The sequence below is a fragment of the Oryza sativa genome, chromosome 3 (assembly GCF_034140825.1).
Source record: "Oryza sativa Japonica Group chromosome 3, ASM3414082v1".
NCBI classification, from domain to species: Eukaryota; Viridiplantae; Streptophyta; class Magnoliopsida; order Poales; family Poaceae; genus Oryza; species Oryza sativa.
This window is the reverse complement of record NC_089037.1, coordinates 2,403,770-2,431,384: the sequence shown is the minus strand read 5'-3', so window position 1 is coordinate 2,431,384 and position 27,615 is coordinate 2,403,770. Positions and strand designations below refer to the sequence as shown.

General features: G+C 44.2%; 4 protein-coding genes across 9 annotated transcripts; 2 read left to right on the top strand and 2 right to left on the bottom strand.

Annotated features, from left to right (window-relative positions):
• Window positions 1–2,987: 2,987 nt before the first annotated feature.
• LOC4331592 (uncharacterized) lies at window positions 2,988–7,275 on the bottom strand. Of its 2 annotated transcripts, none has more exons than XM_015776794.3 (6): window positions 7,066–7,275; window positions 6,429–6,563; window positions 6,200–6,255; window positions 4,313–6,091; window positions 4,062–4,215; window positions 2,988–3,876 (listed from the first exon to the last, which is right to left on the bottom strand). In XM_015776794.3, exons 2-6 carry the CDS (start codon window positions 6,484–6,486, stop codon window positions 3,218–3,220), a joined length of 2,706 nt encoding a protein of 901 aa, XP_015632280.1. In that variant the 5' UTR covers window positions 6,487–6,563; window positions 7,066–7,275; the 3' UTR covers window positions 2,988–3,217. The 2 variants fall into 2 exon arrangements, with proteins under 2 accessions (XP_015632280.1, XP_015632281.1); XM_015776795.3 differs by having other exon boundaries at window positions 6,808–7,223.
• A 1,847-nt stretch (window positions 7,276–9,122) lies between these two features.
• On the bottom strand, window positions 9,123–14,671 carry LOC4331591 (PHD finger protein ING1). 4 transcript variants are annotated; one of them, XM_015776546.3, is made up of 8 exons: window positions 14,293–14,671; window positions 14,010–14,189; window positions 11,440–11,511; window positions 10,644–10,831; window positions 10,139–10,199; window positions 9,868–10,036; window positions 9,653–9,785; window positions 9,123–9,542 (listed from the first exon to the last, which is right to left on the bottom strand). In XM_015776546.3, exons 2-8 carry the CDS (start codon window positions 14,053–14,055, stop codon window positions 9,432–9,434), a joined length of 780 nt encoding a protein of 259 aa, XP_015632032.1. In that variant the 5' UTR covers window positions 14,056–14,189; window positions 14,293–14,671; the 3' UTR covers window positions 9,123–9,431. The 4 variants fall into 4 exon arrangements, with proteins under 4 accessions (XP_015632032.1, XP_066165222.1, XP_066165223.1 ...); XM_066309125.1 differs by having other exon boundaries at window positions 14,010–14,180; window positions 14,293–14,640; XM_066309126.1 differs by lacking the exons at window positions 14,010–14,189; window positions 14,293–14,671 and adding an exon at window positions 13,529–13,800.
• Window positions 14,672–15,841: 1,170 nt separating this feature from the next.
• Window positions 15,842–21,366, top strand: LOC4331590 (chaperonin CPN60-1, mitochondrial). Its single transcript, XM_015776545.3, has 18 exons — window positions 15,842–15,981; window positions 16,082–16,106; window positions 16,313–16,444; window positions 16,958–17,117; window positions 17,371–17,546; window positions 17,656–17,751; window positions 18,216–18,320; window positions 18,397–18,483; window positions 18,583–18,672; window positions 18,751–18,831; window positions 18,919–18,987; window positions 19,541–19,618; window positions 19,714–19,809; window positions 20,102–20,201; window positions 20,298–20,401; window positions 20,475–20,580; window positions 20,658–20,736; window positions 21,044–21,366. Exons 1-18 carry the CDS (start codon window positions 15,944–15,946, stop codon window positions 21,153–21,155), a joined length of 1,734 nt encoding a protein of 577 aa, XP_015632031.1. The 5' UTR covers window positions 15,842–15,943; the 3' UTR covers window positions 21,156–21,366.
• A 637-nt stretch (window positions 21,367–22,003) lies between these two features.
• On the top strand, window positions 22,004–25,782 carry LOC9270000 (cysteine--tRNA ligase CPS1, chloroplastic/mitochondrial). Of its 2 annotated transcripts, XM_015777311.3 has the most exons (10): window positions 22,004–22,302; window positions 22,778–22,841; window positions 23,353–23,514; window positions 23,846–24,016; window positions 24,097–24,378; window positions 24,469–24,594; window positions 24,710–24,913; window positions 25,015–25,197; window positions 25,303–25,546; window positions 25,638–25,782. In XM_015777311.3, exons 1-9 carry the CDS (start codon window positions 22,121–22,123, stop codon window positions 25,513–25,515), a joined length of 1,587 nt encoding a protein of 528 aa, XP_015632797.1. In that variant the 5' UTR covers window positions 22,004–22,120; the 3' UTR covers window positions 25,516–25,546; window positions 25,638–25,782. The 2 variants fall into 2 exon arrangements, with proteins under 2 accessions (XP_015632797.1, XP_015632798.1); XM_015777312.2 differs by having other exon boundaries at window positions 25,303–25,782.
• The last annotated feature ends 1,833 nt before the right edge of the window (window positions 25,783–27,615 follow it).

Sequence of the window (27,615 nt, the reverse complement as noted above, 5' to 3'; positions counted from 1 at the left end):
AGTCGCCGAACACCATGGCCCCCGTGAGCCCCTGGGATCGCAGACCCGCCAGGCGGTCAAGAACGGCGTCGTAGCCGTCTCCCAGATCTACCGCCGCCCGCCAGCTGGAGGCCTGCGCCGGGGGCTGGCTCGGAAGTTGGAGGCGCGCTTCGTCGGCGAGGGGGGTGTAGAACCAATCGCTCTTCCAGTCGTCCCACTTTTTGCGGAGGACGCAGGGAATGTAGCGGTTCAGCACCTGCCCCCGCGGCTGGAAGTAGCAGCCACTGACTACCGTCGGCGGCGACACCGGCTGTACGGTGAAGAACCACCGGAACAGCCGGAGAGATGGGCGCACCCCGATAAACATCTCGCACAGGTGCGCGAAGATGGCCAACGTCATTATCGCGTTGGGGGTGAGGTGCGCCATCTGGAGATCATAAAACTCCAAAATATCCATGAAAAAAATAGAGAATGGCGGGACCAGCCCCGTCATTGCGAAAGAGAGGAAGAAGACGGACCGCCCCGGGTAGTGTGGCGCCGGGCGTCCCTCGCCCAGCGCGACCACCTCCCGGCCGGTGGCAGATTCCGGCATAAATCGGCGCGGCAGCCCGGCCTGCCTCTCGCTCACGATGCGGGAAGGCGGCAGCACGCTACCGTCGAGCGGTGCGGAGCCCCGTGCCATGACGCCGGAAGTGACCTCTGACAAGCAGAGCACATGCCTCCTGCCCCGCTCGCCTGCTTTCCCGGTGGACGCCCATTTCAACCTTCATTTAATGGCCAGCGACTTCCTTGCCATATTTGCGCTGAAGCCTGGAATGGATCTGACCGGGACTGACATACCAACTCCAGGAGTTAGCACGCCGGCTCCGGCTAGGGACGAGAGCCAGGAAGCTCTCATCATTCCGACGGGACGGGGCGAGGCGTGTGACAGGCCGCCTGTTGCCACCTAACCCGCGATCTGACCGGTCTGTGACCGGTCACACACCTCGACCGGTCATGGACCGGATAAGCGTGCGCTGCGCCGCATTAAATGCGGCGTGGTGCGCTCGTCCAACCCTGCTATAAATGCGGTTAGGTGAGCCCCGCTGTGCTCACCTAACCCACACGCGTGGCGCCAAAACCACAGGGGGTCGGGGCGCCCCAGCCCTCGGGGCCGAAACGAGGGCGCCCCAGCCCTCGGGGCCGAAACGGGAGCGGTCCGACCCCTCGGGGAGACAGAGGGAGGGGTGGCCACGTCATCCTCGGGCCCGACTCCCCCCCCCCCCCCCCCCCGAGGGGGTCAGGCCACGTGGGTGACCGCGGCTACCTAAGCCTCTAGTCACGATACCCCCGGCCCCATGTCACCGACATTAGGAATACATATGTAAAAGTTTTTTTCACAAATTATTTTTTATTTATAAATATGTCGTTTTACTTTTGTCTCCAATATACCAAACGATGGGCTGTAAATTTCACCTTGCTGGATGCTTCCACGAAGCATACATAGATTATGTCATGCACTTGGTGATTCATGCTTCACGCCAGCAGCGTGATCCAACGGAAACAACAAAACGAGCATGGATGGTCATGTACTCCGCGAACACGCCATAGCTTTGTGCACAGCAGTGTGTTTGTTTGTTTGCAGATCGAGCCATACCAGCAACGGCAAAGCCAACGAGGAACGGATGATATCTGGACGAAAAACAGTAACCAGTCCAGTCATATATAGCTGCAAAGTACTCCCTCCGTCCCGTAATATAAGGGATTTTGAGTTTTTGCTTGCAACGTTTGACCACTCGTCTTATTCAAAATTTTTTAAAATTATTAATTATTTTATTTGTGACTTACTTTATTATCTACAGTACTTTAAGCACAACTTTTCGTTTTTTATATTTGCAAAAAAATTTGAATAAGACGAGTGGTCAAACGTTACAAGAAAAACTGAAAATCTCTTATATTGTGGGACGGAGGGAGTAGCACGGACTAGTAATTCATTATCAGCTTGGCACGGATACTTTGTCTTCCAGACAGGGTTATTTATGTCTCTCACAGTCTTACTGCACTGCAACAGGAGGAGAAAAATAATTTTTGATAGCGAGCACTGTAGTGACCGAAAACAACTGGTCATGGTAAGCATCCAAATTAGTCAGGTGCCTTCTGATCAAGGGAAGTGATCGTGTGGACAGTTTTAACGAGCAAACGACTGAGAGCAAGGGGAACTTTTCAGATTTTTCTGCAATTATTTTGGTAGGAATGGACAAAACTTGTCATCAAGGACACAGTTAATTTACTGCTAATAATCAATAATGCTTCATCAACATGGTTGGCTTCTGCCTTGCTGCACCTGCACCTAAAAGATTCAGAAAGTTGACCGGTAAATGGCACCAGAAGCTGCGTACTGTTCATGGACCGCAAGGTCCAGCCATCAGCCCTCGACAGATCAGTACAGTTCATCTCAAAGGGACCACAGTAAGCAATACCACCGAGCTGGCACACAAGTCACAATACTTTGAAGAAAACACTGGCCTAAAAGATACTACTAATACCAAGCAAGGGGCAAATCATTATAAAAAGCACATCTAGGAAGTTAGCCATTGGATCCATAAAAGAACTAAAGGATACTCATCACATCAGCAAAAAGGCTGTTATTCCCCAGGAATGTCAATGGACTTTGCTTTCTACCTGCTCATTTTAATCAACAACCTCCTGAATGCAGCCATGCAGGTTGCCTGTCTGCAAGATTAACAAATGGTGAAGGCAGAGGAGGACAAAAGAATCAGTAAACAAAGTGGGAAAGAAAGGTGCTGCATTGGACTGTTGTAGGCCTTCAAGGAGAGATGCACATGGCCACCCTCTTATTACACTTGTACAATATTGCTTGGGAGTTAGTAATAAACAGTGGCAAACTCTAGGAAAAATGCAGTTTGCCACAAAGGCTGCACACTTCTTAGAGCCTCCTCCAGCTCTTGGCCTCTATTTTGTCACTCTCATTATCATACACAAAATTCCATGCATGTGGAGCAGAAAGATTTTGGAATGCAGCTGTATCGATTCATAAACGTTATTGCTGTAGAATGTATGAATGGCAGTGACATTTAACAGAGAGGGAGTGGGAACATCTTGAGCATACAGAGCAGTAATGAGGGCAATATACACAAGAGTAAGAGCCTCAGGGGAGTGCACATGAGCCTTGGTCTCCACCAGATTGGAAATAAAAGCAATAGGTGGACACCACAGGCAGGGAAAATAAAATTCAGCTTCAATGACACCCAACTAGTTCTGAAAATGCCTCCCCAACCAACTCGTCCAGGACCTCCCCACATATCTCCGTGCTGATTTCATCCACCTCCAACCGCAGTGCTTCGGGCCATGACCTGCCTTGAATCTCCTTGCCGACAACCCAATCAGCCACTAACCCCGCATTGTCCTCCGCATTGACCATATGTTTCTCGCCATCATCGTCCGAGAGCCAGCCTTTCACTAACCTCCATACCTCATCAACAACCAGCACCTCGCCTGTGGCAACTCTCCGTGCATTGTTAACTTGTGGGTCAGTGCAAGGGTAAGCTCCCCAAAGCTTGCTTTGGCCGATGTCTAGTAGGGCAGCATTGACGGAATCGATGAGGAGCCTCTGGTTTGACCGCCTCTCCCTGCACTTGGCATCCTCCACCTTGCGTTCCAAGAACTGGTCAAGCACGCCGGTGCCTAGAGGGAAATCATGCGAATGCCACCGCACGAAAATATCGCTGGTCTTTTCGTTGTCGAACCCAACAGAAGATAGAATCTTTTCGACAAATTCGTGTTGATCTTGTTCGTGGCTATCTCCTTTGGCTGAACACAATGTAGCCTCTTGTGAAGAATCATCCCATGATAAAGTCCGCGCGATTGATCCAATAGGAAGAGATCTTGATAGAGGTTCTGCGAGCAAGATAAATGCCGAATTTAATTCTAGAGAAGGACGCAATAAGTACTATGGCCTAGCCAACAAATGATTAAGCACAAATCATTGGCGCTACAGCCTCATTTTGTGTCAGCAATAACAGCTCATAGTCATACCAGCAAGGGTTAATCATGAAGAGCAATGATAACTCATAATGGTTTACCTTGTTTAGCGATAATTGCGTGCTCGGATGAATTGGGTGACTTCTCACTAGCATCCTCAAATGATGCATCAAGAACTGATGTAGGGCTGGGCTGATCAAAGTGGGAATTTCGGATCTCAAACGAGAGTGCTTTCTCAAGAGTAATTATGGGAGGCTGCAAAAAGTATCCAAGTTAATACATACTAGTATTTACCATATTCAAATTGAAGCAAGCTAACTATGCATGCTAGTAAATAAAGAAAGTAAAGTACCTTAGATGAAGAAGTTGCTTCAGGTTCATTGACCGGAACTACTGTTGGTGCAATATCAAACTTCTCTAAATTTTCTGAAGCAACATCATCTTGTAAGCTAGTCCATTCAGTCTGTGATACATCTGAGCTAACTATTGATGCATTACTGGCCAACGGAACTCTGGTACCCAAGGCCCCCAAGGGGGATGGGGCAAGCTTATCTTTTCCTGATTTCTTGCGTTTCAGGAAGAAACTTGAAATCTTTCCCTTGAGAGATGACTTGCCATTCTTGGGTTTGATCTCCTCTTTTGATGATGTGGGTTCTTCATGTTCAGGATTTGAGCATCCATCATCTAACCTCAGGCTGTCAAAGGCTGCTGATGAGACTGGAACAGATTTTGACCTTGAAATTTTCCTGAGGGAGCTCTCTCCGTCTCCATCAACAGAACATTTAGATGGTACTGCAAGTCTTGGTTCATTGCTGCACAACTGGTTGCTGGTATTAGTGACCACTTGTTCAGCAGCCCCTTTTTTCTTCATATCAGACATCGCAAGCATTTCACCGAGTGTGCTCAAGCTCCTCCGCACCAGCACCTTTTCTTGGCTAATCTCATTAGAAGATACAGTTGGCCACCTATCAGAGGTATGCTTCTTAGCCTCCCTAGTTACAAGCGAGTCAGGAGAACAAGAAGCATGGCTTAAAGTTGAGCCGAAGTAAGGATTGCTAAACCGGTATATGTACTCCCAGGAATGGCGTGATGTTGGACTTCCAATTTCCGAGTCACTGAAGCTACTACCCTCTTCTTCAGCATATCCATAGTACACTCTATCTCTGATGAACATATTTGACTGCATGCAACCTCGAAAAGATTCATCATGTTGGTGGCACATGTCCTGTGCCGACCAATTTATTTCATCACTCAAATGCCTTGATATAACAGGGGCTTCAGAATAATCCAGGTTATCATGCCCATTTTTCTGAAAATGCTCCATTGAAGTAAGAGCAGTGCTAGGTTTTAAAATGACTATTCGTGTGTGTTGTGGAAGCCTTTCTGCTTTGGCATGACCGCCGCCTGAATGAGACCTCCTATGAGTATTGCTTCTCTCTACTCTACTTCCATTGACTGTCTGGTCTTGCTGCCTTTTAATTTCCTTTTCACCTTTCAACTCCACTGATCTGGTAGGCTTCAATACAGTGATGCGCTTCCTCTGGGGTGATGTTGGTGCAGAATGAAATTCACCGGATTGTTTCGCAAAGAGCGAGTTAGGTTCTTCGAGAAATTTGAGAAACAAGTCTTTATTTGAATTGAGAACCTCGAGAGCTTCGTGGAATTCCTTTGATTGGAGAAGATTCTCGTGTGACGCTAGGTGCTTTGCTTCGACAAACTTCTGGCGGACAAGATCCATTCTTTTCTTGTCATGATCTTCGTGTGGTCTTCTTCTTTGTGGGAATTCATTGCTCAAATGTTCACAGCTTGGTGGCTGGTATCCAACTTCATAGACATCCTTATATTCCATATTTTCGACGAAGCCTGTGTGGTTGTCAAACGACATTTGGTTATTAACTCTTGCCAACATAGCAGACAAATGGCCATCTGGAAATCTCCTCCTGTTGTTGGAAGGTTGAACAGGCTTAGGAAGGGCTGCATCATCATCAAGACCCATCAGCTTAGCTACAACACTAGTGGTCTTCTGATTTGTGTCCCCCTCCTTCGCCATCTCCTGCGCTATCAGCACTTTCATGGGTGTACCACTACCACACGATCTATCTGACGAGCTCCTTCGCACGCTGCCAGTCACCTGCCAACATGGATCATACAGTGATCAGCACATTGCAAGCAATTGACAGTTGACACCTGACAAGCACATGGTTGGTAAAATGAATAGTAGGAAAAATTTGGAGCTTACTGTCTTGAGATCAGCATACTCCTTCCGTTCCGATTGAGTTTCTCGCACTGGGGAACCTGCAAGGAGAGTTGAAGATCCATAATTAGGACGACTCATACCTTCCTAACTGAAGAATCACGAACAAATTCTTTTCGTAACGAGAAAATCATCGCATAGCTAATCATGTAGGCAAGTGTTCAAGCAAAAAAAAAAATCATTCCCAACTTGTTAGTTGGTTGCATAGACATACCATCTCTTGTGGCAACCCTGGCGCTGGCTCCGGCGCTCAAATCAATCAGGTTGATCATTCTTTATTCATTCATTCATTCAACCCACCAAACAGCTGCAATAACGAAAATTGCCTCCACTAGATCATGGCTAGTGCCTGAGGACATACAGAAACAGCAGAAGAAGCAAGTCAGGAAAGATAAGAAGCCATGACATTTAGAACAAGGCAAGCAGCATCAGAATTTCCTCTCTCTCTCTCTCTCTCTCTCTGTTTTTTTTTTTTGAAATTTCTCTCGGATTGAAAGCTAACGCCCACTGAATTGCGGATGGGGTGAGCTAAAGAGACAAAAGGAGAATTCGAAACATCAAAGACGCCATATGCTGGTGTTCTCTGCTCCTACCCCGTGAACACGGCGACACGCCCCCGAAAAGGGCACGGGAGGTGGGGAGGGCCAAGGTGGCAAGATCCCATTCCCCTCCCGCGCCAATTCGCTCCAATTCCGGGTCGAGGAACCAGCGACCACAACCCCCCAGGGAGGCAAACAGCGCAGCTCGGCAAGGAAGCCGCACTAAAACCGGATCAACCGTGCAAGGAAAGGAACAAGGGAACCAACGGGTGGGGCAAGGCAAAGCGAAAGCAGAGGGAAAAACACACGGACCAGTCCGAGAATGTCGCGTCGCGTCGCGGCGCGGCGGGGACGGACACGGGCGACGACGGCCGACGGCGGCGGCGGCGGTGAAGGGATTCCGGTCGCCGGCGACCGTGGGGGCCACCCCCCACCGGCGCTGCAGCGGGGGAGGAGCCGAGAAGGGGGGGGGGGGGGGGGGGTGCGCGAGCGAGCGAGCGAGCGAGACGTCGTGGGGTGGGTGGGTGCGCGCGTGCGTGGGTTCTTGAGCTTTTGTATTGTAGTGGAGGCGGAGAGAAAGCGAGGGGAGGGGGGCGGGCTCTGGTTGTTGGATTAACGGTGTGGAGGTGGAGGTGGATTAAGATCAAAACGACTAGGCGCAGGAGTAGTCAATACAGGTTCAGGTTGATGTTTGATAGGTGGTCCTCCTTTCTGTCGAGGATGAAGATGAAGCTAGGACACTGAAAATAACACACAATTAGTTCAGTTTTAATTATTATAAATTCGAAAAAAATAGATTTATATGATATTTTAAAGAAATTTCTATATGGAGTGTTTTCGTATGAAATATTTTGTTTAGCAGTTTGAAAAAAAGTGTCAATGAAAACTGAGATAAAATTTTTATCTTGATTAGAAACGAACGGTACTACCGTGCTATAATTTTTAACATAGCATTTCGGTTGGATGGTATGCTGCAATGTTTCAAGCATAGGAATGGTATTGTTCAGTTAGATGGTATACTGCAATTTTCAAGCGTAGGAGTGGTATTATTCATTTAGATGGTATACTGCAATTTTCAAGTATAGGAGATTGTTCGGCTAGATGGTATACTGCAGTTTTCAATCGTAGGAGAGGTATTATTCGGCTAGATGGTATACTGCAATTTTCAAGCGTAGGAATGGTATTAAATGCAGTCGCTGTGAACTTAGCTGAACAGTGGAGGCAATGCATCCGTATCTATCGAACGAACATATGGGGACAAGGACCGTTGAGGGATGCTGCCGATCTGAAACAGGCATTATGGGAGCAAACAATGCAGTTGCACACTTATACAACTCCTGAGACAAACCCTGGTTATACAACAACTGATACAAATCCTGGGAAAATCTTAGGCACTCATGAAATGAATCACACATCTCGCTCCTCTAATGATTACTGCATCCTCGAGTGAATTCTTCAGTTTTAAGCATAATCTTTTCTGATGCCGGATTAATCAGTAATCACAGTGCGGGTACAGGAGCGCACGAAACCGACGCAGGGGTGTTTGAATTGCTGGGAGCTCTGCTCTGCTCGCCGTGGGGGGCGTTTCGTTTCTCTGTGGCCTGTCCAAGACAGGTTTTTTGCCTTTTCGTCTGTGCGACTGTGCCGAGCCGGGCTGCTGCACACTGGGGCTTTCCTGTCGTCTACCGTGTTGTGATGGCATATGCAAAGAGGCCATCTTTTTTACAGAGTGCCCCACGCACTGTCACTGGTAGCGAGATCACTTTTTGGTGGCCTTCTCTCTATCTACCCCAGACAGAGATGGCAGACGCAAATGCATGAGCTTTGGAAGCCAAGGTGGGGGCCATTATTGCCTGCAGTGCTTAAGCCGTCGGACAGCATGGCTTAGCCGTGCCTGTGCTATGAACACTGCAGTAGGGCAGTGTAGGCAATTCTGCAGAGTCAATGCACGGTTGTGTTCTGGTTGGGCTTTGCTGATAGTGATAGTACTACATGGTACATACTGGTGCTGGTCCTGGACCTTTGCTTGCCTCCGCTTAGCCCGGTCCAAAACAGAGCTTTGGATGCCAAGCCCGATATGACTATACGAGTACTTGTGTAAGCTCGTTGTCAAGGTCAAACTGTCATAGTACATTGTATGAAACCTCTGAAATCTTATTACTGACGAGTTAGGCAAGTCTACAAACTTCACAAAAGCTTGTGAAAGCAGGGGAAGCACGCGAGAAAATACTTCCAACTTCCAAGTCCCAGTACCTGAATTAGGCTGAAGTGACAGCCAAAACATTGGCTGTATCTTCGCGTATGCGGCGTGTAAAGCGGCAAAGCCGTAAAGGTGCGGAGCTGCAGTAGACTAGGCCTCACTCTGTGGCTAGTTATAAACAGATTTATGTGTAGATTGCATCAAGCCCACATGGGAGGGATAGATTACAATTACAACCTACACATCCACCAAAAAAAGGCAATGAAGATACACCAATACAGGCACAACTGCTCTTCATGATTGACTGGTCCCTAACTCTAAGACGCCTACAGCATTTCCTCGGTAACACAGGGGTAACATGTACATCATCACTGAAGCTACAACAGTATTTCACAGTACCAGCTACTATGTTTTTGTTACCCACGTCCATCACCACTTATCATCAAGAAGCTACCTCCTATCAAGGGTTGATCACATTTCACTTTCCTTTTCGCTTCTTTTGGAATCCAATGCAACTTGGGCAATACCACTTCCCCTTCGGATGCTCTTTCACGCCGACGCACCCAAAGTGATACCATTCGATCTTGCACTGCCAAATAGATGGCAAGGCACCCAATGACAAAGTATACAAAAGCATGGGAATGCAAACGGAATGCATTAAGCTGGAATGATAGGTGAATGAAGAAAAGTGACACGTACATCATTATTGTCGCATGCGACCATCTCTCCGTAGCTGACTTGGTTGCAGAGGCAATATGTTGGTTCGTTAGGATCCACAGGCAGTTCTAAATCTATGGCTGGTGCTGGTTGCTCAGTGGGCACCTTAGCAGTCCTGCAAATGAGAGTTTGCACATCACAGCGAGAAAATATGGCAGGCATACTAGTTAATGACATAATTCAGATGCAGAACATACTTCTTTCGACCCCCTCGGCCTCTTTCGCTAGACCTTCCACCTTTTGGAGTATTGTCAGCAGTTGAAGTACCAGCGCTAGCTGTTACAGTAGCAGCAACAGGCGTACCTGTAGCAACACTAGCAGCCGCCGCAGCAGCAGCAGCAGCAGCAGTTGTAGCTGCCTCCTTTTCTGTTCATCGAATTGCGTGGTACAGAAGCAATAAGAATAAATATCCAAAAGGAAAAAAATATCAAAAAGAAACCACTCAGTTACATAAACGTCCTTCCTTACCTTGTCGAAGTTCTTCAAGTTTTCTCATAAACTGATCTAGCTGTTGGATATGAGCATCAACCTGCACCATGTATCTAAATCAGCAAGATCAAAATCTCGCATAGTCACAATTTAGGAACTTTTTGTGGCAAGCATATACAGCAGAACCTAGCAAGAAGAAACTATAAATGTGAATTTCTTGACAAATCTAATCAAAATTTTGTTTTCTGTTACTTGGATTCTAAAGCACTAGTGCAGCTAAGATGTCATCTATGCATGTTTTACTTATACAGAAGGTAAGGTATAAGATAGTGAAGCATGTTTTCTTTCTGTTTGACGGTGACAATTTTAATGCCACAAATCGATATAAGATTTGGAACCAAAAGAGAGAACATTGTACAAAATAAATCTTATTCGTGTTCTCCCCCTACCAATAAAAAAAGAAAATGAACATGGTATGCTCATCAGCTCATGGCACAATAGAGTTTTATTATGCATAGTATTTAAGTAACCAGGACACTTTTACCAGGTCATAAGTCTGACTGGCTAAAGCCACCTTCTCATCAGCAATTCGAACACAATGCTTCTGCTCCTCGATTGCTTCATCAGAAAATTTAAGCTTTGCCGGGTCATATGTAATACTTCCAGATTCAAGTCCATGCTTAATGTCTTCTATTTCTTGCTGACAGCGCTGCTCATTTCCCGTTTGCACACCTGATAAGAAGCACAAAAGGGAACTTATTACCAAGGAAGAAAGCTGAAGAACTTAGTTTGACATAACTTGCATGTTCCATTTGGAAAATAAAATTGGCTTCACATTTACACTCACTATAACAACAAAAATAACCGGCATGCCCTAGTTTGGACAATATTATGTGTTAAGCCTAATAGACAACTGCATTTAATTTTTTTGGCACGCCCAGATAACTACTGATATTTACTGTGTTTCAGGAGGCGAATCATAAATAATAATGAGTTAAGATGATAGGTATTAAGCCAAAAGTTCAAGCATTAAAATGTTATCAGTACCAGGATTTTTCTGCTGATGTGCAGGTAGAATACAAAATACTAATTGTTGCATAACTCTATTTTTTAAAAGGAACACCAGGAATCAGAAAGAAAGCAGAACAGCGGGCATTCTTCCAGTATTACAAAATTATAACCAAAATAAAATCATCATTTGAATGCATAATATCATACACATCGACTGGGATGCATCTGAGATTTGCCTAGATTAGCTTGTTATGCACAATTAAGAGAATATGAAGAGAGTAGTTCAGTTGGGAGGTAAAAAAAAATCTAGCATACAGAGCTCGGCATACCTTGCAAGCTTTTATCTAGCTCCCGCATTAATGAATAGTTCCTTTGCAGCATAGCTGGCAATGCTTCAACACCTAAGAGTAACCAAAGAGGCAATGTATGAACATATGGTGCATAAAATTGAGCATGAAACAGGTTGAATCAGAATAACATGACAATGATTTGAACATTTTAATGCAAGAAATCTAGCATATTTTTTCACTTGCATAACAAACACTTTCCTATCTCCAATGCTCCAGCTATAATGTGTAAATCCCAGTTTATCGACAAGTGCAAGGATACATAAATGTATAAAAGTAAAAGAGGAAACAATAGGAAATCAGAAGAAAGATAATATGGTAAGAAAACAAGGGTACCTGCCCATGTCATATATCCTCGACCAAAACTACCAAGTTCATATACATCATCTAAATTTGTGTCATGTCATTGCATACTGGAAGATAGTTTCTAAGAAAAGGTCTACAAGGCCACATACAAGGAATGGGTGCCAAACCTTGTACCACATAAGCATTAAGCAGTCACATAGCCCGTATAAGCGCTACAAAGTGGGCGACCACACGTCAATGCTTACCACTTTTTCGAACATTGCCAAAAGCAGCAAGCAGCAAACTTGCGTTTAATGCTGCTTTATCACGTTAGCCTATGGCACAAAAACAAAATTTATTGTGTTGAGGCACATACAATAATTTCAATGAAGACAACCCTAGTGATTGTAGTACTAGTTTTTCAAGTACAATCAGACAGAAACGAGAAAGCAAGCACTTCATTTGAAGTTGTATAACTGCACGCAAAATCCTACTCCTACATACCACTTAGTCCTATTCTGTCATTATATTATTTTAAGATTTTATCATGTAACAAGGCCCACTGCACAACGGAACCTAACAACGAAATTTATCAAGGAGCAATTTCTTGAAGAGCCTGGGACGCCTAATCGGCGACATGCCCAGAAATCTCGAACCATCCATTTCCGCGTGTGAAGATACAAGAAAGCAGATGACGCAGGCGAGTGCCCTAGGGTTCGTGGCGGAGGAAGAAAGACTCACTGGCTTGAAAGTCCTCGAGGAACCCCATGGCGTTTACCGGAGATGGGTTGCTGCGCCCCCTGACCTGGACATGCGACGAGGGTGCTGGGACAGGGGATCGGACAGCGCCACGGCGGTGCGGCCGCGGGAGAAGCCTCTCGCCGGCCGGCACGGCGCAGGTTGGGTTGGGTTGGGTTGCGGTTCGGCGAGACCAGAGATCCCCTTTGCAGATAAGCCCTCCAAGAGCTAGGTAATTTCAACTTTAGCAAGGGGACTCATGAGGCTAGCTGGGCCAACAGTAGTACAGTGGCGATGGCTATGTGGGCCTTGTGGAGGCCCCACAAGGCGGCCCATTTCATCCAAGCTGGACGGATCCTTCTAGAAAGGACAAAAGGTCTATTTTGAGTCCCTCAACTATATAGAAACCCAACCGCTCTCGCCTCCCTCGCGTTTCTTCCCCCTCCGCAAGTAGCGCTCTCACCGCCGTTCTCCGGGTCGCCGCCGAACCCACCCGGGGAGCACGGAGCCCTTCCTTATATCTCTCACCATGTACCTGGCGGCTGGCTGCGTCGCCTCCCAAGCCCGGTGAGTTCACCGATCCACACGCGCTTGCTTCCCATGGCGCAGCGACGCATTGGGGCTTTCTTTTAATCGTGCCACTGAAATGTGTGTTTTGCTTCGTGCAGTCGAGATTGGAGCAGTGCTCGTCAGAGGAGCAGGTTTCGGTTGGGAAATGATGCGTTAATTGCGGGGCTTTCGCCTTTCTGGTTCTGTGCCCGGATTGGAGAGCTAATCGCCTAATTTATTAGCATTCTAAGAGCAGGTAAAATAGCATACTATTAGCCGGCTGTAAACATATTTTAATGAGATAAAAGATGAGAGATAAGAGCAGCGGACTACCGATATGTAGCCAGCCGTAGTATGGACTCCAATACGCAATGTGTGTATGACAGGTTGGACCATATATTAATAGTATAGTAAGCAACTATTGTATGAATTGGCTATAAATAAATTGTAGCTAATAGTAGGCTATACTATTAAACTTGCTCTAACGGACAGAAGATACCGCCGCCAATCTGCAACCAGTTCCGAAGAGGCTAGCGAGGCGATGCAGATGCAAGGCTTCTCACGCTCGATCCTTGGACAACTCTGTCGACGCCCTGCCGTCGGCTTCTTCATCTGCGCTACCCCGCCTCCATCACGACGAGCTGCTCCATTCATCATGGCATCATCAGCACTTCAGAGTCCATTTTCCCGGTCTGTTCTTGTCTCCTTTCGTTTCTTATTCCCGAAATTGTATCCTGAGAACCATGCGTCTTGGGGGTGAATATTTTATCTGGATCGGGACGAGCTTTGGAGTTAACTAGTCATAGACCCTTTTCTTAGCCAAAGTTTGCCACAAGTGTGGCCATCAAATTTTGAGCCACACAATTTGTATCTTGCCACACCTTTGGTAAAAAACTGTGGTAAATTGAGGTGGGCATCCAAACAGCCCCTAAATCAAACGGATAGGGTGGCAAGCAGCCACAAAAGCCCACCAAACTCACCAGGATCCCAGTCGTGGCTGACGTGTGAGGAGTCAACAGCATCCATGGCGGCGGCAAACCGTGGTGGGGAAGAGCAGAAAACATCAATGCTTTGGGCTCCTGCATGTAAATTCTCCCATTGCCGCCAAGCTGCTACTACCGCCACCACCGAGCTCAACACACCCGACAACCCTGAATGTCCTAAATCGAACTTTCCCATCAGCTTTGGATCTGGATCAGACAGAGAGGGAATTTGTGAAGAAAGAAAGGGTGGGTGAGCTTGCCCTTTCCCTCTGGAGCTCACCACTGAGGAAAAACCGCTGGCGTGGACGCCATTGATGAGCCACCGGATCCGCCGGCAAAGAAATCGCGGCTGCCGCATCCAACACCCATAGCCTCCCCTTCGAGTCTGCGTCGGCGGCGGCGTAGCAAGGAGAGCACCGGCAGTGAGGGCGCTGCGAGGACACCACCCATCCACAACATCGATCCTCTTCGAGCGGAGAATGGCAGCAGCGTAGGGAGGACACCCGGCGGCGGCCACGGCACTGGGAGGACACCCAGCGGCGGCCACGGCCAAGCCAAATCTAGGCGCCGCGCAGGAGAGAGCGAGAGAGATGAGAGGGGCATGGCGGCTGGGAGTTTTTTCCTTTTTTTTACGCGCCTGGGATTCTCGCGAAGGGGAGAGAGAGAAAGAAAAGGAAATTTTTCGAAAATGCCCTTCAGTTTCTAGGATTCAGGGCGCAGTCCTTTTTTCCTCTTTTTGTCGGGCCTAAACGCAATATTTTAAACCGAGAAAAGAACAGAGAGGACGTATAACAAAATATCTATAAAAGAGAGGACTTTTCTGCAAAATTTGCAGAGGCGACGCGGATGCATGAGAGGCCGTGAAATCCATCCGCTCTCCAGCGCGCGTCCACGCGTCGCGACCCCGCGATGGCCACGGCAGCGTAAAACGCTGAGAGCGCTGCATTTCCCAGTTGGTTTGAAGACTTTAGATATGCTTACATCTTCTCCTCAAAGGTCATAGTTATACTTATATATTATTTGAGCTGGATGTATAGATTCGATTTTGGACCCTAGAGTATGCAACGCTATTTCGGAGTTGAAAGTGAGAATAAGCTGGGTAAGCGGGGATTCACTACCGCTGGGTTCAAACCTAGCAGCAAGCCCATGAAAGAAATGCAGCTTGGTAGGATAGAGGATACGCAGAGCAATCCGATTCACCGACCGATTAAGGATGTTACAGAGGGCAATTACAAGGCTACGGATGTTGAGGTTATTGGGAGCAATCACGCTGTTGATGAAGATGCTACTGTTGATGAAGATGTATGGTATCTATAAAGTTGACCAGTTGTCCTGAAGCTGCACAATAATTAGTTAAACCTCTACTCACTGCATCTGCACAAACCACTAGCAGCTTTGAATAGTACTCTCCCTCCGTATTTTGATATATAACGTTGTTTACTTTTTGAGATATATTTGACCATTAGTTTTATTCAGCACATCTATGTAACTATCACTTATTTTAGTTTGACTTGATTTTTCATCAAATGTTTTTTAAGCATGACTTAATTATTTTATATTTAAAAATATTGAATAAGACGAATGGTCTTATATGTCAATGACGTCATATATTAAAAAAAAACAGGTACTAACAGGCTATGGTATGCTAAACAAAGCCCATTTCTCAGACAGGCCCATGAGTGTTACTAGGCCGTGACACTGGCTGGATACATGGGCCGCATGTAGGCCCACAACCCGGCCCATTGCCTACTACTATAAACCCTAAACCCCCCGGTCAGGTTGGATGGATCCTTCTAGAAACCCCACCCGCCCGCCTCTCCCTCTTCCTCGCGTTTCTTTCCCCCTCCACAAGTAGCTCTCTCCCCGCCGGTCTCCGGGTAGCCGCCTCCGAACCCAGCCGAGAGCTCGAAGCCTTTCCTTACTCTCTTGCCATGTACCGCGCGGCGGCCAGCCTCGCCTCCAAGGCCCGGTGAGTTAGCCGATCCATGGCGCTCGCTCTCCAATCTCCATTGCCGCACTGGGGTTTTGTGTTAATCATGTCGCTAAATTGTGTGTTTTGCTTTGTGCAGTCAAGCCGGGAGCAGCGCTCGTCAGGTGAGCGGGGTTCGTTTGGAAAGTGATGCGTTAGCGTGGAGCTGTTTGCTCCTACTCTATTGCTGATTGGAGTGCTAATCTAGATTCTAGCATTGTGATGGATTGGGCACTCTTATTTCCATACACACTTGTGTGGTTTGGATTTAATTTCTGATTGAACTTATATGGTAATCTGCGTGCTTGCTTTTCGTTTGGGTGCTGAGCAGATTGGGAGTAGGCTCGCCTTGCATAGAAACTATGCTGCCAAGGACATCAAGTTTGGTGTCGAGGCCCGGGCCTTGATGTTGAGGGGTGTTGAGGAGTTGGCTGATGCGGTCAAAGTGACAATGGGTCCTAAGGTATAAACTCTGGTCCTGTCTTCGAGCAGGTTTGATTTCATGGTTTGAGAGTCTGATTGCAGTGGAGATTGTGCATGTATAATTGATATTAGGTTTGGGCGAGATGCATGCTTCTTTGTTGCAATTGCTTGTGCATATACGGACCACAACATAACCACATGCATTAGATTATTAAAAAGGTGTAATGTTGTGGGCCTTGTGGCATGTATAGAACATCATATATAGGCTGTGACAGTGAAAATGATGAAGGGCATGTATGGAGGCATAACTGTTGTTGCTTGTAGCAGTAAAATAATAATAATTAAAACTAGTAATTTCATATTTCGTAACCGTTGTACTCAGATATCTGATAATTGATTGGACTAAAATTTGATGATTATTGTAGTCCCCTTTTAGCGGGTTATAGAATTTTTGTTATGTGAGATTGCTTTTTTAGTTTTTTATGGATCTTTAACAGTACATTTTGGGAGTTATCATGCAAACAATGTTGAGCTCAATATAACTATGTTGCAGGGACGCACTGTTGTTATTGAGCAAAGCTTTGGTGCTCCTAAAGTTACAAAGGATGGAGTTACTGTTGCCAAGAGCATTGAATTCAGTAACAGGGTTAAGAATGTTGGTGCAAGCCTTGTGAAGCAGGTTGCTAATGCGACTAACGACACTGCTGGGGATGGTATGGCTTAACTCTTCTCATATGCTCATATATTGCCCATCAATCTTCTTTTCTGGACTTGTATTAGGTTTGATGATGGATTGGAATTGATCTAAGTCACCCTCATGCTGTCTTGATTAATCATATTAATATTTTCCTTAATTCTATTGCTTTGCTGATGATGCTTTGCAGAGAACATTGACTACGAGGAATGAATTATGGTATATGCTATTGGTTCCATTTAAGCAGATGCTGATTTTCACACATTTTTCAGGGACAACATGTGCTACTGTTCTTACAAAAGCTATATTCGCTGAGGGATGCAAGTCTGTAGCAGCTGGAATGAATGCGATGGATTTGAGACGTGGTATCTCGATGGCTGTTGATGAAGTAGTGACAAATTTAAAAGGCATGGCCAGAATGATTAGCACATCAGAGGAAATAGCACAGGTAACTGCTGATCTGCAATGAGTTAGAAAGCTGTGTCATGTTTTTTCCTCTCTTCTCAGTTCTCTCTAAGACACTCCATGCTTTATATATTCATTATTCTCTTTTATAGGTTGGTACTATATCAGCTAATGGGGAAAGGGAAATTGGTGAGCTCATTGCAAAAGCTATGGAGAAGGTTGGCAAAGAGGGAGTCATCACTATTACGGTGAGTCAAACACTCTGGACAACTTGGCATTTTTGCAGCACAGTTATCCCATCAATTATACATATTGACCACCTATTTTCATCTTGAAAAGAATTGGCTGAAGTTTAAATCTGTCATAGCTATGAATTAGCACTTCTATACTGGGTGTTATGCCATATTGCTATTACACATGTTTTTTTACTTTTAGTTTTACATATCGAGAAACTTGTCTTTTTTGGTTCATACAGCACCTGTTTCTTTAGTCGTTCACTCATGATATATTTGTGTTGTCTATACACCATGAGGAATTCCTATTCCTTCTGGCGGCTAGTTTCTAGCATGACTAGCTGTGATGGAATACTTGCTTTATTTTGTTGTCTCCTCCGGGCATCTAATGGAATACTCTTAAGTCTTTTAGCAAGCTCTATCAAGCTATGTATGGATGCCATGATATTTTGATCTAAGATTCATGAAATATTTGATAGGATGGTAACACCCTCTACAATGAGCTTGAAGTTGTAGAAGGCATGAAACTTGACAGAGGTTATATCTCTCCTTACTTCATTACCAACCAAAAGAACCAGAAATGTGTAAGTATTTCTGCTGATGTTAATATACTTCTTTAACAGAAATTATCTTGGTTGTAATATATTTCATCTGTTACAGGAACTAGACGATCCACTGATCTTGATACATGACAAGAAAGTGTCCAACCTTCATGCTGTGGTGAAAGTGTTGGAGTTAGCTCTGAAGGTATTTTTTATTAGTGTAGCTGATATTTTGTTGTTATGACCTCATTTTGCAATCTAATATTCTATGCAATCTGATGGCCCATAATTTCTGCTAAAACAGAAGCAAAGGCCTCTGCTTATTGTTGCAGAGGATGTAGAAAGTGAAGCATTGGGTACTCTGATTATTAACAAGCTTCGTGCAGGCATTAAGGTTGGTACTGTCCCTCCTTTTTCTTTGTGACCCCCGTTGTTAATATATTATTTGGTCTCATTGTGTGTGAAAATGCAGGTTTGTGCAGTCAAAGCTCCTGGGTTTGGGGAGAGCAGGAAAGCCAACTTACAGGACCTCGCTATCCTTACTGGGGGAGAAGTAAGCCAATCTTTTTTCCTTTGCCCATTTCACATTTTTGAATCATCATATCCAGTTTGCTGAATTTTGCACCTTCTATTGAACTAGGTCATAACTGAAGAACTTGGAATGAACCTTGAGAATTTTGAGCCTCAGATGCTGGGGACTTGCAAGAAGGTAAAATAATTTGTCTATTGATGAATCACTACAAAATATAATCATCTGGCACTAGAAATGTATAAAAAAAACAAAAGGTGTTATAAAGTGTACGTGTCAATCTTTTTTAATCTGCTTAAAGTTGATTGAACATTTGAACCCATGTTTATAAACTGGTAGGTTTTTGGGGGATTTTTTTTTACTTTTTAGACTTTTTTATGTTTTAATTTTATTAATAGACCATTCCCAAAAGTATTTCCAAATCTGAACCTTTTGGCCACGCCAGCCCGCCTGGCGTGGCCAAATAACTCTATCACGCCACACGTAGCCTCTTGTCACGCCACCACTGCTGCCACGCCAGCCCGTGGCCAAAAGGTTCAGTTTTCGGAAATATTTTTTTGAAAGGTCTATTAATAAAATTAAAACATAAACAAGTCTAAAAACTAAAAAAAAAATTTTTTTTGGGGCTGGTGGCTCAATTACAAGCATCACCTTAAATATGTGCTTAGTTGGTTGCGTGTTGCGTTAGTCTTCTTAACTTAAAAGAACTGTAACACGAGTGTACAAAATACAGGTTACAGTATCTAAGGATGACACAGTCATCCTTGATGGAGCTGGAGATAAGAAGGCCATTGAAGAGAGAGCTGAGCAGGTTCATTCTATGCTAGTTTACTTTTACATGAAGCCACGTGTGTCTCACTAAATTTTTCTAATGGTGACACCACTGTAAAATTCTTTTTCCAACAGCTGAGATCTGCAATTGAGCTAAGCACTTCTGACTATGATAAAGAGAAGCTTCAGGAGCGGTTAGCAAAGCTTTCTGGTGGTGTTGCTGTTCTAAAGGTGAACCTTATTATCTGTACTTGAAATTTGTTATTCTAGAATGCCAATGTTGTGTCAGTGGAAGTCTTGCTAATCTGAAATTGCAGTCTATTTATTAATTTTCAATATTTAGTTAAATGTGTAAACCGGGAGATTGAAGTAGAAGTCTTTGGTAATTGCTTCGTATTTAGGTTATGTATTGATGACAAGAAAAGTGGCGGAACATTCTATTACTATTACTGATTCTAGTGACTGTCCTGAGTTGTGAGCATGGGTATTATTTTTTTTTAAAAAAATTGGATCTTTCCTTTAGATTGGTGGAGCTAGTGAAGCGGAGGTTGGTGAGAAGAAGGATAGAGTGACTGATGCACTAAATGCTACCAAAGCTGCTGTAGAGGAGGGTATTGTACCAGGTACTGTATGTCATCGCTGCTATTTTATTTTCTGCAGTTTACTATTAGCAGCATATCACCATTGCAGAGCATCATATCTGATTCTAATTTACGTAGGTGGTGGAGTTGCCCTTCTGTATGCATCAAAAGACCTGGATAAATTGCAGACTGCGAACTTTGACCAAAAGATTGGTGTCCAGATCATTCAAAATGCTTTGAAGGTTTACAAATCCCATTTTGTTTTCAATTGTTCCTCTCTTGCTTGCTCCATCTAATGGCTGGATAATGCTGCAGACCCCAGTGCACACAATTGCTTCGAATGCGGGTGTAGAAGGATCTGTCATTATTGGCAAGCTTTTGGAACAGGATAATACTGATCTAGGTTATGATGCTGCTAAAGGTAGTGTCACAGAGTTCATCCATTCTTTTGCTCTGTGGGTTACTAGGATCTATCTAAATCCTGTTTTGCTAACCCAGGTGAATACGTTGACATGGTGAAGTCTGGTATCATTGACCCACTAAAAGTTATCAGAACAGCTCTGGTGGATGCTGCAAGGTACTCTTCCTAATATTCATTCTTATACATCAACATCACTCCCCTCTCTAGGGAGTAACATGCCACACAAATATCGATAGTGAAAATGCAGCTGAAGTATCTGAACCAAAACTATTCTTCCTTTAAATTTCCTGTGGCTTGGTCTGCATTGTGGAAATATCAGCTTTGTCATTGTAGAATGAACATTAAAGTCGTAGCTTCCGAAGCCTATTATGTTATGATTTTAGTTCTTTCAATACTCTGATGATGTGCAACTCCAGCTTTTCTTGTATGAGACAACATTTTTACTGTCTGTTCTCTATTGCAGTGTGTCCTCTCTAATGACTACCACAGAATCTATTATTGTTGAGATCCCCAAGGAAGAGGAGGCAGCAGCCGCAGCACCCGCAATGGGTGGCATGGGCGGGATGGGTTTCTAGCTTACTCTCCGGCTCATGCAAAGTTATTGTGTGATAAATTTATTCACTAGATTAGATTATTTTTGCGGTGCGGACATCTTTAACTGATGAGGTGGCTGTCAGATTTTGATTCTGCTGCAAGAGAATTGTAACTTGAAGTAGTAGAATTGAACTTTGGAATTTGGGATGCATAAAATCCTTCTATATAGGTGGTGCAAGTTGGATTTTGTGATTTGCTCTGGGTTTGCCTATTTTCGCTTTTGCTCGAGCAATCCAAGAACAGTACTACTTCGATAAATGTGCGAGTTCCCTGTGACTGGTCCGTTTAGAATTAGTTTAATCTTAACTTTCAGCCACTTCTAACTCAAAGCAAAGAATGAAGCTACTGTGGCAATTTTTCCGGATTTATATAGCAATTGAACTATTGTTTTGCAAAATTCTTGTGTTCTGATATCTCGCCGGCCAAAAGGGCACATCAAAATTCAGATACGAAAGTACCATAATATAATGAATTTTATCCTCATAATTATAATATTATATTTTAAAATCTATTATATTTTTGGACGGAAGAAGTATTAGGGCACAGCTCCCCGCTCTAACTCTCTTGGAGTTGCTCACCCAAACAATTTTAGCTTCACCAAAAATAGGAGCGGAGTTAAGTTGAGCTCTCTCGCAGAATAATCTATGAGCAAAGAATGATCATTAGAAATACACTGAAGTACAGGGTTCTTATTGCATTGGAACGAAGCAGATAGTCAGATACTCCTCCGTACCGTAAAAATTACTTCTCGTTAATACTCTAAGCCATACAATGGGGCCGACAACCCCCCAAATTAAAAGATAGTGAGGGGTTCAACCCAAAAATTCCCATCGCTTCTCAAGTTCTACCCCTGCTGTGGCAGTTGCTTCTGCCCCCGCCGCCGCCGCCAGTTCTAGGGTTAGCTCGTCGGCGTCCAGCCCTCTCACTCTCCCCCTCCGCTCTCACGATGGCGGAGAGCGCGAAGCCGACGCCGCAGCTGGAGCTCTTCAACTCGATGACGAAGAAGAAGGAGCTCTTCGAGCCGCTTGTGGAGGGGAAGGTCCGCATGTATGTGTGCGGCGTCACGCCCTACGACTTCAGCCACATCGGCCACGCCCGCGCCTACGTCGCCTTCGACGTCCTCTACAGGTAACACACTTCCCCGATCTGGCGCTCCAACGGCTGCCAAGATGCTCAATTCTACTTTAGGGATCGGTTATTGTAAACCTACAACTCGATGCGTCTAAAATGGTGGAATTTCCGCTTAGAAATGCGGAATTTATTGCTTTATGACTGTGCAAGGAAGAGGATTTTAATTCAGTAAGTAGCAGCCCGTTGGTTTGTTAGTTGTAGGATTATTGGATCTGTGGTGGTCGCAATTGGAAAGTGATCTAGGAATATCAGCCAACCATTATGGTAATATGGTTTGTGATATGCTTGTCTGGTGACTACATTTGGTTCCTGTGGTTACTATAGAATCTATATGCATGTTCGCTGGCGTATACAATAGATCAAACTCTTGATAATGCTAGTTCTGAGCTTATAAGGCATAATGTGAGATGCTTACTCTTACTAACATTTTGGTAAATTACTTTGTCCTAAAATTGTTTTCTATTTCATATAGGTATCTTAAATTCTTGGGGTACGAGGTCGAATATGTGCGCAACTTCACTGATATTGATGACAAGGTAATTATTTGTCTCCACCATTTCTCGTGGTATGCATCAGTAGTTGACAAAATGGAAGGAACATTGTCCTTCGTATATTGAATGAGTTATGTAGAAGCTATCTTTTTATGATTGAACTAGTTATCGATTGCTTGCTATTGCCAGTTCCTTAGTTGCCCTCACCCTTGGCAACTTGTCATTGTCATGGATGCATGATGCATAGAGCAGAAACCAGGTCTGGAAATTGAACAACAAATACTGGCTGGCTTTTAGCACTTGATACATAGAGCAGAAACCAGGTTTGGAAATTGAACCACAAATACAGGACTGGCTATTAGCACTTGCATGGTTCTGTTATTTTATATTTTCTATTCATGGCAACACTTTGAATCAAGATATATGACATATGTGGTATGTTCTATCTTTCTCAAAATTTACTCTCATTCTGAATTTTGTTACTGATGTCTGATACACTTCTTTCCCTTTCTTTTTTAGTGATGCGGTGATTTGAAAATATCTTCTGATTTTGCAGATTATCAAACGAGCAAATGAAGCTGGTGAAACTGTAACTAGCTTGAGCAGCCGGTTTATTAATGAATTCCTTCTCGATATGGCTCAGCTCCAGTGCTTACCCCCAACTTGTGAGCCACGTGTGACGGATCACATTGAACATATTATAGAGTTGATAACCAAGGTATTTTGAACTAATGCTGCATATAATACAAATCCAGCTACATACTAACTTGTTAGAATATCATGTTTACCTGTTATTGCACAGATGACAGATCAAATTAGAGCCAAACCACATTGCCTTATTCGAACACAAACTCACATATTTACTGTTGTTCATTCTCTCTAAGCTTGATCAACGATGCATGACTTGTGTATAACATTTAACCTACAAAATTGATAATATTCCAATATCCCTTTCATCTTGTACTCCTATTTCACAAGCTATTTGTTTCTGACAAGCTATTTGTTTCTGACAAAGCTATTTGTTTCCACCTTGTGTATATTTTGGGCAGATAATGGAGAATGGGAAAGCCTATGCTATGGAAGGAGATGTTTACTTTTCAGTTGATACTTTCCCTGAGTATCTCAGTTTATCTGGAAGGAAGTTAGATCATAATCTTGCTGGTTCGCGGGTTGCTGTCGATACAAGAAAGCGGAACCCTGCAGACTTTGCGCTGTGGAAGGTAATTTTGATGTTATGATATTCATAGATCTCTTGCACATTGTTACTTTCTGCTTATCTTTTCTGTATTATTGTATTCAGGCTGCTAAGGAAGGCGAACCTTTCTGGGATAGCCCATGGGGCCGTGGTAGACCAGGATGGCATATTGAATGCAGTGCAATGAGTGCTCATTATTTAGGACATGTGTTTGATATCCATGGTGGAGGGAAAGATCTGATATTTCCTCATCATGAGAATGAGCTTGCTCAGAGCCGGGCAGCTTATCCAGAAAGTGAGGTCAAATGTTGGATGCACAATGGGTTTGTTAACAAGGATGATCAGAAAATGTCAAAGTCAGATAAAAATTTCTTCACAATCCGAGATGTAAGGGGTGAATTCCTTGCTGTTTCTTCAATTAATTTTGTTGTTGATTTGCATATACTTTTAGGTTATTTGACAGCTGTTCTCTTTCAGATTATTGATCTGTACCATCCCATGGCTTTGAGGTTTTTCCTGATGCGCACACATTACAGAGGAGATGTGAATCACTCTGACAAAGCACTTGAGATAGCATCTGATCGTGTCTACTACATATATCAGGTGTTGGGTTTGCCTAATATTAGTCACTAAGTTAATACCCAATCAGTTATTATGAGGATTTTTGGGTATTAAATTATCTTCTTTTCTTTCTTCGCTTAAAATAAATTCTGTGCAGACTTTATATGACTGTGAGGAAGTGTTGTCTCAATATCGTGGAGAGAATATCTCTGTCCCGGTCCCTGTTGAGGAACAAGATATGGTTAACAAGCACCATTCAGAATTCTTGGAATCTATGGCGGATGATCTTAGAACAACAGATGTTCTGGATGGCTTTACTGACTTGCTGAAGGCAATTAACAGCAATTTGAATGATTTTAAGGCATGCTAATTCTTCTGATTTTGCTTCTTCATTTGTTGGTTCTTACTTGTTGCACTATCCTTCATTTGCTTGTGGCTCATCTACTGTGTTGCCACTTTCAGAAGTTGCAACAGAAGCTAGAGCAGCAAAAGAAGAAACAACAACAGCAGAAGCAGCAGAAGCAAAAGCAGCAGCAGGCACAGAAACAACCAGAAGAATATATTCAAGCTATGTTTGCACTTGAGACAGAAATTAAAAATAAAATATCTATCCTTGGTCTGATGCCACCTTCTTCCTTGGCAGAGGTACCTAAAACCATACTCTAGTCATGCTTTTTCTCTTGTGGTGATTACATGGATGCTTTTTCTCTTGTGGTGATTACATGGATATTGACAAATTGAATTCCATAGGCACTGAAGCAACTTAAGGATAAAGCTTTGAAGAGAGCAGGGTTGACTGAAGAACTGTTGCAGGAGCAAATTGAGCAGAGAACTGCTGCAAGGAAAAACAAGCAGTTTGATGTGTCTGACCAAATCAGGAAACAGCTAGGCAGCAAAGGCATAGCCCTCATGGATGAACCTACTGGTACAGTATGGAGACCATGCGAGCCAGAGTCTGAATAGTCACATGATTGATTTGTGCTTTGGTTAACAGGTGATGGTACAAACTGGAAAATTTAACCAAGCACATCTGCTGAATTGGTGTAAATTGATGCAGATCAACATTTTTTTTTGTAATTTTGTAGGGGTTTAAGTTCACTGGCCAACTGAAACTTGCGTTTCTCGTGGTGTAAGAAGCAAAACCCCATATACTGATATACTCGAGGACTCCCTTGTTGGATGTTATGCTTTGGATTTGAATATTGAAGTCAAATCATAATTACATTTGCATGATCAGAAGGATCGGGTTGACACTGCGTATACAGTACCTCTCTGATTACCCGCTTTTGTTTGTTGCTTGCTCCTGCAAGTGCGTCACATGACCTGTCTATTTAAATCCCTTTCAAGACTGGAACAACTCAAGACAGTCAATCCGGTGAACAGATGATCTGCTGCAGATTCTCCATTGTCACTTCAAGCATGTCTATAGTTCGCACAGCGAACACTTGTTCCAGTGACTGACGGTTTGAGAGGGGAAGGTTGAAGATCGAGAAGGCGTGCAAAAATAAATCATAAGCGTATGACTAATTGAGTATATTTAACTATTTTAAATTTGAAAAATTATAAAAATAACACATTCAAATAGAAGAGTTAAAAAATCAGACAGTTTCGAGAAGCGTGAGTACGAAAATGATAAGGTTTCTTCTCCTATCTTCTCCAAACGAGTGCTCCGGCCGGCGCGGCATCGGCGAGGTTGGCCGAGCCGCCGGCCGCCGGGCGTCGGATGCTTGATCCGTTCTAGCTTAGCCTTGCGCTGCCAGGCGCCATGCGTGGATCACGCGCGCGGCTCGCGCGGGGGCCATGCGGCGCGGCAGCCGCGGGCACGGGCCGTCTCCATGTGCGCCGACTGGGTGGCTGACGGCGATGGCTCACGTGAAGAAGCCAAGGGCAAAAACCGGGGCATCAGATCGCACCGCAGCACAGCACGGACCCGCGCCGTCGTACCGCTCGTTGTGGATTTCAACTCAGTTGGTGTGCGCCATCATTGTGGATTTGTTTCGCCTACAACAACAACGCAGTGTTGCAGACTTGCAGCATTGGTCGGTCGGCGGCGCCGATCTCAGGATCAAGTACTACTCATGCAAAGTCATATAGCCTTATTACCTACCTCGCCCTCGCCCCCTTCTTGTCATCCTAGGTCTATTTACTATCCCTCCGTTCCTAAATAGTAAGATTTTAGTTGGATATGTTTCATGTTTAGATTAGTTGTATTAGGATGTATCACATCCAATTAAAATCTCTTATATTTAGGAATGGAGAGATTATATTTAGAGACGATTGGAGTATCAGAAATTCTCTGCATTTCGATTCCATTGTATGCCTGCCTCACACACATGCATGTTTTTCATGAGCAGTATTACAGTTATTTAAACACATTATAAATTGCGTAAAAAGAACACATTACAAAGCGCAGGTGCAGTATCAGAACACAGTCTTCCAAAAGATCAGCGCATTACACTGACACTGTTTCCATTTTTTTTTATAATAGAAATGGTTTATATGTCTGGCTAAGTTATATCAAGTGATGGGACCAGGCACAGTTTCCATAATTCGAGTAGGAACGTTGCATGAAGTGTTTATATCGAGCCATGAAAGAAATTTCGGTGCATGCCATAACTGATTGCTGGCTCTAATAAAAAGATCTTGATAGAAGAGTATAAGTTTGATATGCAGAGGCAAACATAAGGTCAGGGAGAGGAGGGGGGTTCCACTTTCCGGATGCACAAGTACTAAACTAAACGCAAGAAGGATACTACTTCCTCCGTTTCACAATGTAAGTCACTTTAACATTTTCTACATTTATATTGATGTTAATGAATCTAGATATATATAAATGCTAGAATAATTTACATTGTGAAACGGAGGGAGTAGTACGGAACTCGACTCGCCGGAGCTCACGAGGATGCGCCAACTCAGTCATTCAGATGCGCACAAATCATCGCTTGTGCATGATTGAGTTTCTCTCGCGCGTCACTCTCACTTCCCCTTTTTTACAACCTCTAAACAAAGTAACAAACCCACTTTCCTCACAGCATCTCTCATGCACCCAATCACAGATCGATT

What these genes read in the sequence shown, in the direction of transcription:
- LOC4331592 (XM_015776794.3), bottom strand. Translation starts at nt 6,486, where the DNA reads ATGATCAACCTGATTGATTTGAGCGCCGGAGCCAGCGCCAGGGTTGCC. An exon ending in CAGGGTTGCCACAAGAGATG is followed by an intron (nt 6,256 to 6,428) that starts GTATGTCTATGC and finishes CTCTCCTTGCAG; the next exon opens with GTTCCCCAGTGCGAGAAACT. An exon ending in AAGCAACTTCTTCATCTAAG is followed by an intron (nt 4,216 to 4,312) that starts GTACTTTACTTT and finishes TACTTTTTGCAG; the next exon opens with CCTCCCATAATTACTCTTGA.
- LOC4331591 (XM_015776546.3), bottom strand. Translation starts at nt 14,055, where the DNA reads ATGGATGCTGTTGACTCCTCACACGTCAGCCACGACTGGGATCCTG. An exon ending in CCAGTCAGACTTATGACCTG is followed by an intron (nt 10,200 to 10,643) that starts GTAAAAGTGTCC and finishes TACATGGTGCAG; the next exon opens with GTTGATGCTCATATCCAACA. An exon ending in ACTTGAAGAACTTCGACAAG is followed by an intron (nt 10,037 to 10,138) that starts GTAAGGAAGGAC and finishes TTCGATGAACAG; the next exon opens with AAAAGGAGGCAGCTACAACT.
- LOC4331590 (XM_015776545.3), top strand. Translation starts at nt 15,944, where the DNA reads ATGTACCGCGCGGCGGCCAGCCTCGCCTCCAAGGCCCG. An exon ending in AGGGAGTCATCACTATTACG is followed by an intron (nt 17,752 to 18,215) that starts GTGAGTCAAACA and finishes AATATTTGATAG; the next exon opens with GATGGTAACACCCTCTACAA. An exon ending in GTGGTGTTGCTGTTCTAAAG is followed by an intron (nt 19,810 to 20,101) that starts GTGAACCTTATT and finishes TCTTTCCTTTAG; the next exon opens with ATTGGTGGAGCTAGTGAAGC.
- LOC9270000 (XM_015777311.3), top strand. Translation starts at nt 22,121, where the DNA reads ATGGCGGAGAGCGCGAAGCCGACGCCGCAGCTGGAGCTCTTCAACTCG. An exon ending in GCCTTCGACGTCCTCTACAG is followed by an intron (nt 22,303 to 22,777) that starts GTAACACACTTC and finishes TATTTCATATAG; the next exon opens with GTATCTTAAATTCTTGGGGT. An exon ending in CAGACTTTGCGCTGTGGAAG is followed by an intron (nt 24,017 to 24,096) that starts GTAATTTTGATG and finishes TATTGTATTCAG; the next exon opens with GCTGCTAAGGAAGGCGAACC.